At 40.8% G+C, this 13,461-nt stretch overlaps 1 protein-coding gene across 1 annotated transcript in view; it reads right to left on the reverse strand.

Annotated features, from left to right (window-relative positions):
* macf1a (microtubule actin crosslinking factor 1a) overlaps positions 1-13,461 on the reverse strand; it is a 184,710-nt gene that overhangs the window by 57,961 nt on the left and 113,288 nt on the right. The window contains 11 exon segments of the mRNA XM_053228719.1: positions 34-249; positions 792-947; positions 1,090-8,100; positions 9,873-10,008; positions 10,329-10,420; positions 10,520-10,639; positions 10,728-10,826; positions 11,661-11,768; positions 11,936-12,019; positions 12,096-12,255; positions 12,386-12,579. Coding sequence (XP_053084694.1) covers positions 34-249; positions 792-947; positions 1,090-8,100; positions 9,873-10,008; positions 10,329-10,420; positions 10,520-10,639; positions 10,728-10,826; positions 11,661-11,768; positions 11,936-12,019; positions 12,096-12,255; positions 12,386-12,579 — 8,376 coding nt within the window.

Below are 13,461 nucleotides of genomic sequence, written 5' to 3' on the forward strand. Positions count from 1 at the left end.
AATGAAAGCTCATAGATGATATTTCTGTCTTACCTTCTGTGCATCACGATGTGATTGCATCCCTTGCAGAGCACTCTCGGCAAGTTTTCTCGCAGCATTAAACGTACGGGACAAACTCCGCTGGTCCTTATCTAAGGCTGTGACTAACTGGGGTGGGACATCCTCATTGTGTGACTCCAGGAGCTGCTTGGCTGCGTCTACCTCCCTGTTTACTTGGGGCTCCAAATCAGTGAGTTCTAGAGCAAGAGCCTGGTTTTAGAGTAAAAGGGAAACAAAAGAATTTTAAGTAACACAAAATAATTAATCACTTTAGCATATTTTCTTTAGCTTGCATGAAAAGGATTGTAGAACCCCCTTAGAAAAACCTGCCAGCTTGAAGATGAAAAATGCAGAGTACCACCGGGGGTGTGTGTGTGTGTGTGTGTGTGTGTGTGTGTGTGTAACAAAAACACAGTTTTCAACATGGCCTTTTTAAAAATCACTCATCCATAGTTAGAAACTGGATTTTTTACAAATATATGGGGTCTGAGGGTAACAACCAAGAGCTTTTGAGGGGGAGAGGGGGGTGCTTTACCATAAAACCCTTATACATTCACACAGTTTCAGCTGAAATAGGCCATGACTGGCGCCGGGGAACAGCATTTTTCCACGAGTGTCAATTAATACCAGAGAATCCTGATTCATACATCTGCCTAACTCTGCAATAATCTGAGCCTGTGTTAACCACCCAAAGAACCCTTAAAGAACCATTTTTTCCAAGAATGTAGAAACAATATTTTGGCAGTGCTCACCTCTGTCTGTTTAATGATGTCATCAAGTGTGGCAAGACTCCTCCCCATGAACTGCTGCTGCTGTTGCTTAAGACGGACTTCAGTGTGCCGCACCATGGAGAGCAGTGCTACAATTTGTTGATCGTGTTCTAGGCATTCTTGGCGGACCAAAGAGGACTAACAAGACAAAAAAATTAATAAATTAGCAACAGAATTCCCAGTCCAAGATGACTACAAAAGATTACAGCAGAAGAGTTTAAAAGAGCAAAAAAGGAAATTGCGAAATAATTGCAGAATTAACATAAACACAGCATCTTACCTTGCTTATCTGTTGGGTTGTCCTCTGCTTTTTGCCTAGGGTTTCAGCCTGTTTTTCATCGACACCCTCTTGATATTCTTCAAAGTCCTCCTCTTCCCAGCACTCTGTAGTATCAGACTCAGGGACTTCTTCTAAATTAGACAGTCTTAACTCTGAAGATTCTTCAATGGATGATTCATCTTTGAATTCATTGTCAGTATAAGAGTATTCCTTAGTCATGGCTTGCAGTGGCTCCTTGCTAACTGTATCCTCCAGCTCTGTTTTGGAGGTATGTACACACGTATTTATCTCACTCTGTGGTACAGCATCCAAACTGTAGGCTAATGTTATAGGAGGCAGAGATTTTTGGCGGTCTTTATCTTCCCTAGTAAGAGTAGTATATGACTCCTTGGGGACTGCAGAGTCTCCCAGCTTTTCACTTTTCGGATGTTCACTTTCTTTTGTTCTCGTCTCACCAACTTGCCTGTCTAAACCAATAACGGGCTTTGATATTTGCTTACTGGGGTCCATAGCAACATCTGAGCTCTCTGTACAGCTTATGTCCTGCTTTTTGTAAATGTTATCATTATTCTGGTCTGTCTGTGTGAAATGGGTTTGTGTAGAGTCTGTCCCAGTTAAAACATCTCCTGGCAGCAGGTTTTTATTTTTGTCTATCTGCTTTGTCTGTATTACATCAGTCTCATTTTCCTTTGCATGGAGTGAATAACTTTTCTCCTCTATCGTGGCTTTCTCCTGAGCTGTCACATGCCGTTCTTTGGCTGACCCTTGACGTAATGCTTCTAACTCTTCAGCAGCTTGTTTCTCACTGACACCTTTCTCAAAGACTTTCCTAAGAATGCTTTCCTTGGCTTTCATCAGAAGTGCTTCTTTCTCCAGCTGTGCCTGGTTAGGTTTTTGAGGTCGTTCCATTCCATCTTTTCTTACTGCACTGAATGTCTGACTTTGAGATGAGACATCAACTGGTGGTCTTTTCACTGGCTCATCAACTTTGCTCTCCTCTGGTTCCTTTTCAGTATTTACCATCTTGGTCTTTTTGCTTTTTCGTTTCTTCTTCTTCTTCTTCTTGTCTGACTGATCTGAAGCATGATCCTCAGAGTAATATATTTCATGGTCAACCTGTGTTTCTGACATATCATTTATGACTGTGGACTGTATTTGACTCTGCAGTTCATCTGTCACTTTTCTATGGTCATCAACCAAACTTGCATCATCATGTTTTGGTGTTTCCGCTTCCAGACTTATATTTTCCATACGTTGCCTCTGCTGCATCACGACTACACTCTTCTCAACCTCTATTCTCTGGTGTAGACTCTCTGGGATAGACTCAATACTATCACTTGTATCTGATACTCCTGACATCTCTGCTTTGACCAATCTCTCTATTTTCACATCTTTATCAATGGATTTTTGACCAATGTCGACAAATTCTTTCGTAAATCTGTTCTCCATGTGCTTTGCAGGTGAACCCTCTGTTTTATCTGGTGTTTTTAAAACTTCCAAATCTCTCAAGTTTGCATCTTTCTGATCAGAGACCATAACATCGTTTTCAAACTTCTTGGTGCCCTCTGTAGGTGAAGTTACGCTCGTACATGGAGATCTTAGAGCTTCCAAATCCATTTTAACCTCTCTCTGTTCTTCCATATACTTTTGATCACCAGCTTCTTTTCCAGACGTGCCCTTGGTGTCTTTGACACCTTCAATAACCTTCAAATCTACTTTGGCCTCTCTCATCTTCTCGTCTACAGAGTTCTGATCAGTGACTACAATGTCCTTTCCAAAGTTGGTTTCCATGTCTTCTGTGGATGAAGTCACACCCATATATATAGGCTTTAGAACTTTCATATCCACTTTGACCTCTTTCTGTTCTTTCACATTTTCAACACATTTTTGATCAGGCACAACTTCTTTTCTAAACTTGTCCTCAATGTCCTCTACAAGAGAAGCTTCTGTCACGTCTGAAGTTTTTACAACCTCCAAATCTATTTTGACCCCTTTCTTAAAGTAGATATCTTCAGATTTTTCATTAGTGACTGCATCTTTTTCAAACATGGTGTCCATTCTCTCTACAGGTGAAGTTAAGCTCAAACATGGAGGTTTTAAAACCTCTAAATCTACTTGAGCCTCTCCTTTCATGTCCACATCTTTAGATTTCTGATCAGTGACTACAGCTTCGCTTCCATACTTGGTCTCTGTGAGCTCTTTGACCTCTTCCTCTACTTTCACATTATCTTCAGAACATTTCTGATCAATGCCAATATCAGCTTTTACAGTCTTATTCTCAGCACCATATAAAGGTGAAGCTACATTCACAATTTTTGAACAATGCTGAGATTTTTGAACAATGCTTAGTTCTATCATGTGGCTGCCTTTAGCATCCTCTGTAGGTGTAACAACACTAACTTCTCTGATATCTAGATCTACTTTGACCTCTTTTAGGTCAATATCTAAAACTTCACTTCCAAACTGTTTTGCAATGGTGTCTTCAGATGATGATGATGATGATTCTATCACATTGGGTTCACCAGATTTTTCATCTGGGTAAACTTTTATTCCATTTTTGTCCTCAGAACCTTGCAACCGTGATGTCACATTTGTATCTAGTAGTTGAACCTCTGACCTTTCATCATTTTCTGTACATATTTTGGTTTGCTTTTTATGTTTTGCTTTTCCTCTTTTTTTCCCAGGCACCTTCTGCCCCTCAGTAAGTGTTGATATAGGTGTGTCATTTCTATTGTCAGTGCTCTCTTCACTTTTACAGATTGTCTTTGTATCAGATACTGACTGCGGTTCTGCTGCCTTGGTAATCCCATTTGTTTCTTTGTCAAATGGGGCTTGTCCATCGTGCACCTTGTGAGTGGTTTCAGCGTCAATGCTGAAGCTACTCTTCTCATAGTTTTCCAGGTTTATGCCCATTTTAGTACCTGCTAATTCAACTGCTGGCTCTATTTGCATATCTGATTTTGTGGTTTGGGGTATAACGTCATAGCCTTTTCCAACTATAGATTCAATCGCAGATATTTGTGGAATCTGAACAATTCTGTCTCTTGGCTCTTGTTGGGGTTCTATAGCTTTATGTTGTCTAGGACTACATTCTTCAATGGCCTCCTGTAGCCTTTTTTCTGCTTTTAAAGCAAACTGACTTAGAACCTCTAATGTTACATCAGCATCTTTCCCAACTCCACTTGATGAAACATCCACATGTATTTGTTCCACCAATTCAGATGGCGGGTATTGTTGAAGGACCTGTATCTGTTCATCTGTATCAGCCTCCAATTTATCTTTATGATGATCTGTAGTCCTGGAGAGTGGCTTTTCGATGTTGGCAAAATGCACTGTACTCACTTCTATGTTTTCACAACTCCTCACTGTAGGACTGTCTTGATATGAAACACTCTGTGACGCAAGAGGATCCACAAGTGCAAAGTTATCACAAAGTTCTGCAGCCATTTCTTCTGAGATTAGCCCATCCTGAACAGCCTCCTTAAGATTAGACACCCTCTGACCACTGACAGGGCTAACCAACCTACCTTCTAAAAATAAATTTTTAGCAATAATCATGGCAACATCTTTTTGAACAAGGCCTTTATCAACAGCATCTGGAAGAGGTAGTTTTTCCCCATTTGAAATATCGATGACACCTCCAGAATCTATCTGACTCTGTAATAATCTGAGTGCTGGAATGGGATCAATTTGACCAGTCTTCACTGCTTCTGGCACAGTCATCAGGTCACCATTTTCTTTGTTTGGAATACCTCTGAATGGTCTTACTTCAAGGAATCTCCAACCTGTCTCAATGTCAATCTTTCCCTGTTTTATTAGCTCTAAGTATGGTACTACACAAGCATTTTGAGGATCCAAAACACCACTTTTTACAATCGGAGAGCCCATAGCTTTATTTGCAGTGCCCTGATCAATCACACCACAGGAAACAGCTTCAGTCAATGTAAGGTTGCTCTTTGAAGCACCATCATAAATGAAGCCTGCAGCTGCCTGAAGCAAAGCAGCATTTGGATCTGAACTAAACTGGTTTTGTCTCGACTGCTCAAACCGTTTGAGTTTTGGAGCAAGTGAATTGTCAATGAGGCCTTGATGTACTGCATCAGTAACACTGAGGCGAACGCCAGACCCATGGTGCACAATTCCACCTTCAGCTACCTGTTGCAGTAGGATCTGCTCAGTTTCCTCATGACCAATAAGACCTTTTTGAAGAGCTTGTTGAAGAGGTACAGGCTGTTTTGTTTTGGGATCTATTATTCCATTCATCTGTAGTTGTAGTTTCAACTTTGTTTGTATTACATGTGGATCAGAATTCTTTCCATGATATGACTTCTCTAATAAGAGTAGTTCATCTTTTTGCTCTTCCTCTATTAGTCCAAGTTTTGCTGCAAGGTTAACTGAAACTTTTTTGCCTTTTTCAAGGTCAATAATTCCCCCAGAGACAATCTGGGCCTCAAGAAGGCGAGATACTGTATCTGTATCTAAAAACCCTTCTTTAGCAGCTTCCCTTAGTGAGCATATTCGACCATGTTCCACATCAAACACACCAGCCATAGTCTTTTCTGATTGGATAACCTTGTTCATTAAGTCTTTATCCAGGAGACCTTCCTGTATAACATCACCAAGGCTCAGTGGTTGACAAGCATGCACATCCAGGAAACCACCAAAAATCTCTGCTTTAGACATTACTTTTACAGCACTATTACCTGGGAGCAGACCCTGGTATACAGCCTCATCAAGGAGCAACCTTTGGGTCCCAACAGTCAAAAGACCCCCCTGCAGCAACTCCTTTGCCATGTGATCAAGCTCTGCATCTTCAGAAATTTCCACTGATGTGGTCCTTTTTATTTTTGATGAGTCTGCATTTTCCATATTTCTGCTGGTATCTGTTTCAGCTGACATTTGTTTATTTACATCTGATACTTCAATTTTCCTCACTTGTAGGCCTTCTCTGGCATTTATATGAAGTTGATCAGGCTGACTTTCTTCTACAGTATCTTTACTTGTGGTTTTAACAGCAGTGTCCTCTTTTTCCATGTCTAACAATTTCTTCACAGATGGTGCACATTCCACTTGATTTTCATCAGGCATATTCTTAACTGAGACAGGCATCTCAACCTCAGGCCAAGAGCCTGGTTTCATCAGTCCCAGGAATTGTTCTCCCCTATTCGTTTCTTCTATGTCTGGACTCAGTGATTGAAATGTGGAATCAGTAGACAAAATTTTCACCTCTTTTACAAATAGGGGTGATGTCTCAGGTTCTGTCTCTGATACTTTGGAGGCTGTATCTGAGAGCTTTACTAACATTCTATCAGTGCTTGTTTCTTTTAAAGAAATGCCTGCAACTCTTTGTACAGCATTCTTAAGCGAAGTCTTACAAATATTACCAGTTATATCTGTTCCATCTTCTTCGAAAAGAATGTGTTTTCCTTGTTCATCATCTCTAGAGATATTTAAAGTTGAGCTTTTCTTCTCATCTATAAGAATTTGAATGTTTTCTTGTTTTGTTTCACTTAACGACCTCATAAACTCAGGTTCTCCTGCTGTCTCTCTGTCAGAGGGCTCTTTCAAATCTGGTTTATGTCTGTTTTGATCTTTTGTTGTTCCAGTTACATTAATGAGCTCCATCAGTTCAGGGTCCAGCAGCACCAGACGCTCTCCTGAGTGGGCATTTATGTAGCTGTGTGTCATAAGGTAAGAGAGGAGGTAGTGGAGATCTTGCTCCTGGGCCCTGGACACCTCCAGTAAGGAAGTATCAGGCTGAAGGCATGGCAGTGAGGCAGGGGCTGAAGAGGACAGTGGTGATGAAAAGGAAGAGCCCCAGCGCTGCAGGGACCCAGTTTGAGTTATGGCAGGCAGAATGTCTGGAATCTGTGTCTGTTGAAGAACCTCTGCTGCTTCTGGTCCCAAAACGTTCTCAGCATGGCTCAGATAAATCAACTGACCACTTTCTAGAGAGTAAATTGCACCAATAGAATGTCGCTTGTTTAGGACTTTCCGAGCTAGGTGACCTGAAATGACACCCTGCTGTAAAGCTTCAGTGATAGGAAGCAGCTCCCCTGACTCTGGCCATAACATGCCCATAAAAGCCCAGAGAGATTCCAGCACCCTTAAAGCCATGCGAGGAGAGAGAAGGTTTCTTTGGATAGATTCATCTAATTCCAGGCGCTCTCCACTGACCGGGTCTATGATTCCCCCTGATTGTAACTGGTGAGTCAGTAAGGCACAGGCCAGGTCCTGGTCCATAAGGCCATGCCTCACAGCTTCTTCTATTGTCAGTCGGTGACCAGTGCGGGGATCGGTGATACCACCTGCAAACAGCTGAGCCTCCAGAAGTCTAATAGTGACTTGCCGGTCAATCAGTCCCTCTTGGACTGCCCGGAAAATGCCGACCTTTATACCAGATCGTAAGCAGATTGTTCCCCTTGCCTGCTGACTGACTGGCAGTAGACGCAGGCCAGTCTCCTCATTCAAAATACATCGCTGATAAAACTCTGATAGACTGAGTTTTTCAGCTGTATTAGGATCAATAAGCTCTTGCCTATCAAGACGGGAGCGTAACTTATCGTAAACAGCAGCTGAGATGAGACCTTTGTCTTTAGCATTTTCAAGACTAAGAACTTCACAATTGGAGTCATCCCAAAAGCCTCCTGTGCTCACCTGCAGCTCCAAGATACGAAGCCCAATTTGTTCTTTTATGTAGCCCACCTCCATAGCAGCAGCAACTGGTATCGTGTGACTGTTTGTTAATTTTAACTCTTGGGCATGATAAAGGGCGGCTTCTATTTCTGATAGTGACTGGTAAATGCGACTATCAATCAGACCAGAGGTGAGACTCTTTTTTAGTGAAAGACCCTGAGGGGAATCAGGATGTAATAGACCACCTCTAACAAGCTGTGCCTCCAGCAGCACAGTGCATGTGTCCTGGTCTATAAGGCCTCGCTGTGCTGACTGGAAAACTGGGAAGGTTTCCACAGTACCAAGATCAATTACTCCACCGATGATCTCATATCCCTGGAAAAGGAGATACACTGTTTAAGTACCCTTCCATTATAAACCTATGTTTATCAGCTTTATTATTTATACTGAAACTAGGCCAGTAAAGAGTTTTAGAAAAGACCCACAAACCAAGCATGCAAATCTCACATAAGTCGACATTCAGTATTAATTAACTAATGTATGATCCTGTGAATGGCAAATTTGCCTGCATGGATTGTCATTGAAATTAAAAAGGCATATATAACATCAAGATCTGGTTTACAGCAACAAAGCATAAGCTTCCTAAAGCAAAAAACGAGACAAATACTGTAGCATTTTACAAGAGTATTCTTTAGGTACAGCAAAAAGAGAGAAGAAAAAAGGGCAGCTCAGAAACTAAGCCAACGGTAAGAGAGAAAGCAAGCACTACTTACCGTATGGAGGGGGTCCATAAACGCACACACACAGATAGGCCGACGGCTCGGCAGTTTGAGGTGCAACAAGGTGAGAAGCTGGATGTTAGCATTCTGCATGCCATACTCCATCTGCCTGAGACACTGTCAGCATTGACTATCTACTACCTGACATTCTTATCGGTTTGTAATCTTAGACTATTGTCCTATCAACTTATCTCCAAGATAATCTGGCTAATAATGGGGCCTATATAGAATTTCTTGATCACTAGCCAAGTACAGTATTTGTTTTGGGACTTACCTCTAAGTAAACAGTAAACTATAAATGTGGGTGCTATGCGAAATTTCTGAGACTGAAAAAGGATATGACTAAAATGCATACACTACATACTGACTGATGTTTGTCTTAAAACATTTTCTATTCTGACTCAGATGTTTTCTGGCAGCTGTTAGTGATTTTAAAGCAAAATGCTGATTAAGTCACACAATATTACTGTTTTTAAGGACATAGACACAGACAATATCACACACATACAAACGCACACGCACATAAATGCTCTGTGATCTGGACACATCATGCTCAAACAGGCAGAAGTATGCATAGCTGGCCTCTACATTAATCCCTATGAAATGTCTGCTTTTTAAGAAACCATTTTAAAAGTGGTGTTCAAAACCTCACTCCTATTCACACCATACTCCATTACCTCACTCTTTTGGATACACACATACACACACACAAAGATCACTGCATACACACAGTATAACTATGTTGTAATATACAATATGAAATATATGACTACACAGTCTACATTCTAATCATAGCTATAGATGAATGTTTAAAATGTATGTGTGTATCTATGAATTTCACAGTGAAAAACTAAAAATGGCCACATCTATAGTGCAAAAATCATCATGAATAATTGTGTGCGGAATGAAAGCTAGATGTGAATGACCTTTGAAGTTGTTTGTGTAAAACTACTCAACTATTAATTGCTACTTCTTTAAAACTCATGGCCAGTAAGTAGCAATAAGCAGATGTGTTTGATGAAGATGGCAAATGATGATGGTGGTGACATGATTACAGGCATGTTGTGAATTGTATGTTAGGATTTCACTCCATGCTATTAAAAAAACATTATGTTGAAGCAACCCTGTGAGACTTATGGAGGTGGGGATGGATGTCAAAAACACAAGTGACAGGCAACACACAACATGCAGCACTCACACACACGGTCACACACAATGCTCTGTATAATTCCCTTAGAAAATGTAAAACTTATCATAAGACAACCATTTAAAGCAATGCATCTAAAGCACTTTTTCAACGCAAGCATTTTGCTTTTTTTGAGCTCGCTCTGCCAGAGTGGAACACTCGGCTTAAACCTTCAAGTCTACCTTTCGTTTCTCCTCTTTGGCCAGCTGTTCTTCTAGCTGTTGAAGCTGAGCAGCAGAGCGGTCACACAGCTGGCTGTAGGTAGATTTCAGTTCATCTAGCTGTGATGTAACTTGGGCACGCTCTTCAGGGGACAATCTAAGCATAGGGGGCCAAGTCAGTATAAAATGTGTGATCGTGTGAATGTATTTTAGAGTAGGGGTCCTCAGTCTTATCCACAATTCTAACCAAACATCTCACTTCTGATTCCACATTTTTTCTTATCACTGTCAACTCTGGTTTGCTCATTAGGGAACTAAATCTACATCTGTTTTTCTGGACAGCTGCTCTGTGACAATATGTATTGTTAAAAGGGCTCATAAAACATAAAACTGAATTTAACTGAAAATTGAGGACCCCTGTTTTAAAAGAGTATACCATAATATGTGTATCTGTATATGTTAAGACACTGCACTCACTTGCTGGCCTGTTTTGAACGGAGGAAGACTTGTGTGCTTCTGATTGCTTCAGCAACTTCTTCGCTTTTCGAAGCTAACTGCTCACTGATTGCCTGAAGAAGAGAAAAGTAAATCAAAATCGTTATCTATAAAATCACTATTTCTTTTGAAGTGTGTGATTTCCAGGGTAAAAGTCAGTCATCTCTTCATACTTGCTGTGCAGCAAGTGAGGTCTCAGTTGGTCCAGCAGCTCTCTCCTGAAGGCCCTTAACCCAGCCTAGCAGGTCAGAGACCTGACCCACACAGGCTTGTCTCTCCTCCTCGACTTGTTTCTGCAAGACAAGAGCAAGCATTTAATTATAAAAAGTGAAATTAGCTTGTAAAATACAAATTAACAAATTGTCCAGCTTTAAGACATACCTCTTCCTCCTCAAGTCTCCTCAGTGCATCACTGATGTACTTGACATGTTGCGTTGTCAGTGTCACTAGAGCAGTGTAGCGAGTGCGAAGATCCATGAACTGCAGAAATAAAAAGATGTAGCATTACACTACGATATAAGGGTATAACAGTTTACCCCATTCAGAGTTTGGTTCCGTTTTTGGGCCAAATTAGAATAAAGAAATGTGGGAATTACTATTCACGAATATGTATTGTTGGGGTGGTTTAACGTGTTCTCCCTGTCTCCGCATGGGTCACCTCTAGGTTTTCTGGTTTCTTCCCACCTCTCAAAATGTCAATACAGGACAAATTCTTGTCTTACATCCAGCGTTCCTGGAATAAGCTCCAGATTCTAATGTTTGGAATTTCATACCTCAACAGCAATTTTTCCTTCTCCATAATTCAGTATGGGTGCCTATCACCATGAAATGCACTGGTGTTATTTTTCGTGCACCATTCCAAGTACAGGTTTGGTCCATAAAGTTGAAGTTTTCCTTCTAACATGCAGGTCAATTTATTAACTGAGTCAAAAACTATCATTAAAAGTTTGCTTTAAATTTTTAATTGTTTGCTTATTTGAAAAATTCAGCTCTGTACACAGTATATTATGAGCACGGTGTAGCATATTCTCTCACAGTGAAAAACAAAAGGAACTGAAGCATGCACCCTTTCAAATTATGATTATTAACGTTATTTGAATGTTAACATACAGCTATACTATACTAAAAAAGAGGTTATGTGAAAATACTTAGAGTTTGACAACACACAGTGTAAAACACTTGCTCTGTGGACCTAACAGGCTCTAGAACCATAGATTTTGTGTTCAGTTATAAACCATTACATTATTTGTATCCCCTAAATCCATACAGAAGGAGAAATCTGCTTTCCCTTCCATTCCTTTTATCCTCTCATACCTCTTGTGTTATGGCATCTGATGAAGAATGCATCCTCCTCCTTTTCACTGGAGACTTCTGAGTCGATTCCACAAAAGCTCTAAATGTCATCAGCTGCAGTTCATAGTCCTGATGGAAAACAGGGAGGCACAGTGCATTGTCAGATAAATACTATTTGAATGTAGCTGTTTACAAAGAGACACATTTTGATGAAAAACTTGTTCCTGGAGTCCTGCCAAAACAAGCTCAGACCACAGTAGCTCAGTCGAGTCAATCCATTCTGAAAGAGCGCTTACCTTGACAGCAGTGCAGTAGTGTTTAGAGTACGTCTGGCACTCGTCCAGTTTCACTTGGTTCTGTTCAATCTCAGCCACCAAAGCCTGCAGAGGTACACAGAGAAGTCAGTCTTGATGGAATACATTACAGCCGAAAAACATCTCTAAAGCTGTGACCCACCGTCTGCTGTGCGAGCTGCTCAGACAGGGCTTTGCTGTCAGTCTGCTCAGGCTGAGTGTTCTCTTGTTTCTCGGTGGTCTCTTCAATCCAGCGGATAAGACCAGAGTGACCGTCTCTGTACTGCTGCAGCACTGAGCCTATCACATCCAGATCAGATTGCCTACAGTAAACACACATTAAAATGTTACTTAGTGGTGCTAACAAACTTCACCCACATTTTTAAGCCATAGATATGCCTGAGCACTCTTGCGCTTTCATTTCATAACCTCCCTACGGGACAAAGAGCTCACCGTGTCTCCATTTGTCTGCGTACTCCATTCCATCTCTCTGTGAGCTGCTGGGCTTTCTCCTGGTAGCGCTCCAGCTCAGGACTGCGCTCAGCATGCAGCTGACTGAGCTGGGCGCCTGCTTCGCGTGCCCGCTGCACCTCTGAGCTCAGAGACTGGAAGATGTGGTCCTGCTCCTTCACCTCTGAATGCCATTTCTGAAAAAGCAAGTGAATAGCAGGAAAGACATAGACAGATAGTTAAGTAAGATAATTTCATTCATATAGGACTTTAACAACCAGTTTTGAATGCAGCCTTAAAATATCAAATCACAAACAAGTAAAACAAATGAATTAACCAGTGAGCATTCCCATTACAGCTGGGACCGTTCTTCTATTTATCAATAATCATTGATAATGGACAAAAACTTTGGGCCTCATTTATCAACCTGGATACAAACAAATTTATTTGTGAATTGTTCGTAGAAGCATTACACAAGAAATGTCCATATCCTATGAGAGCTTTATGCTGTCAAGTTTAAATAGCTTATTTATTTTAATTGCACACACAAATTGTGTGCAATTAAAAAAAGTGACTTGAAAGAAAGCAATCCAAAAGAGATCCATGAATTAAGACAAATAAATCTAGCCAATAAATTCACACAAAAGAAATAGCACCACGAAAAAGTGCTGCAAAGGTTGAGCTGCGTTACTGGAAGATTTAGTGCATGCTTTAGTGCACACTGCTTAGGAGGCATTCTTTGAATGTTTGGCCATAAATTTGTCATTTTCCGCTTTCTCTGAACTTTGCCTTTTATGAGGTTTTGTGGGCGTCAATAAAATGTAATTCAGCAGTGCTGTGAATTCGCTTGCTAATTTATGGGCAATTGGCATTTAACACCATAAGCATGTGAGTATGAAAAAAATCAGAGGATCGAAACTTTCGTAAATCTGGCAAGAATTTTTTTTTTTTGGTTTGACCAATGAAAACTTTTACACATTTAAATGAGGTCCATGCTGTGCACCAGTCTGTTACCAGAAACTTCCCAACCTGGCTTTATGTGACTGATATACAGGGTATTGAGTTGCCTTATGGATATT

This window comes from Pangasianodon hypophthalmus, chromosome 23, assembly GCF_027358585.1.
Source record: "Pangasianodon hypophthalmus isolate fPanHyp1 chromosome 23, fPanHyp1.pri, whole genome shotgun sequence".
Lineage (NCBI taxonomy): Eukaryota > Metazoa > Chordata > Actinopteri > Siluriformes > Pangasiidae > Pangasianodon > Pangasianodon hypophthalmus.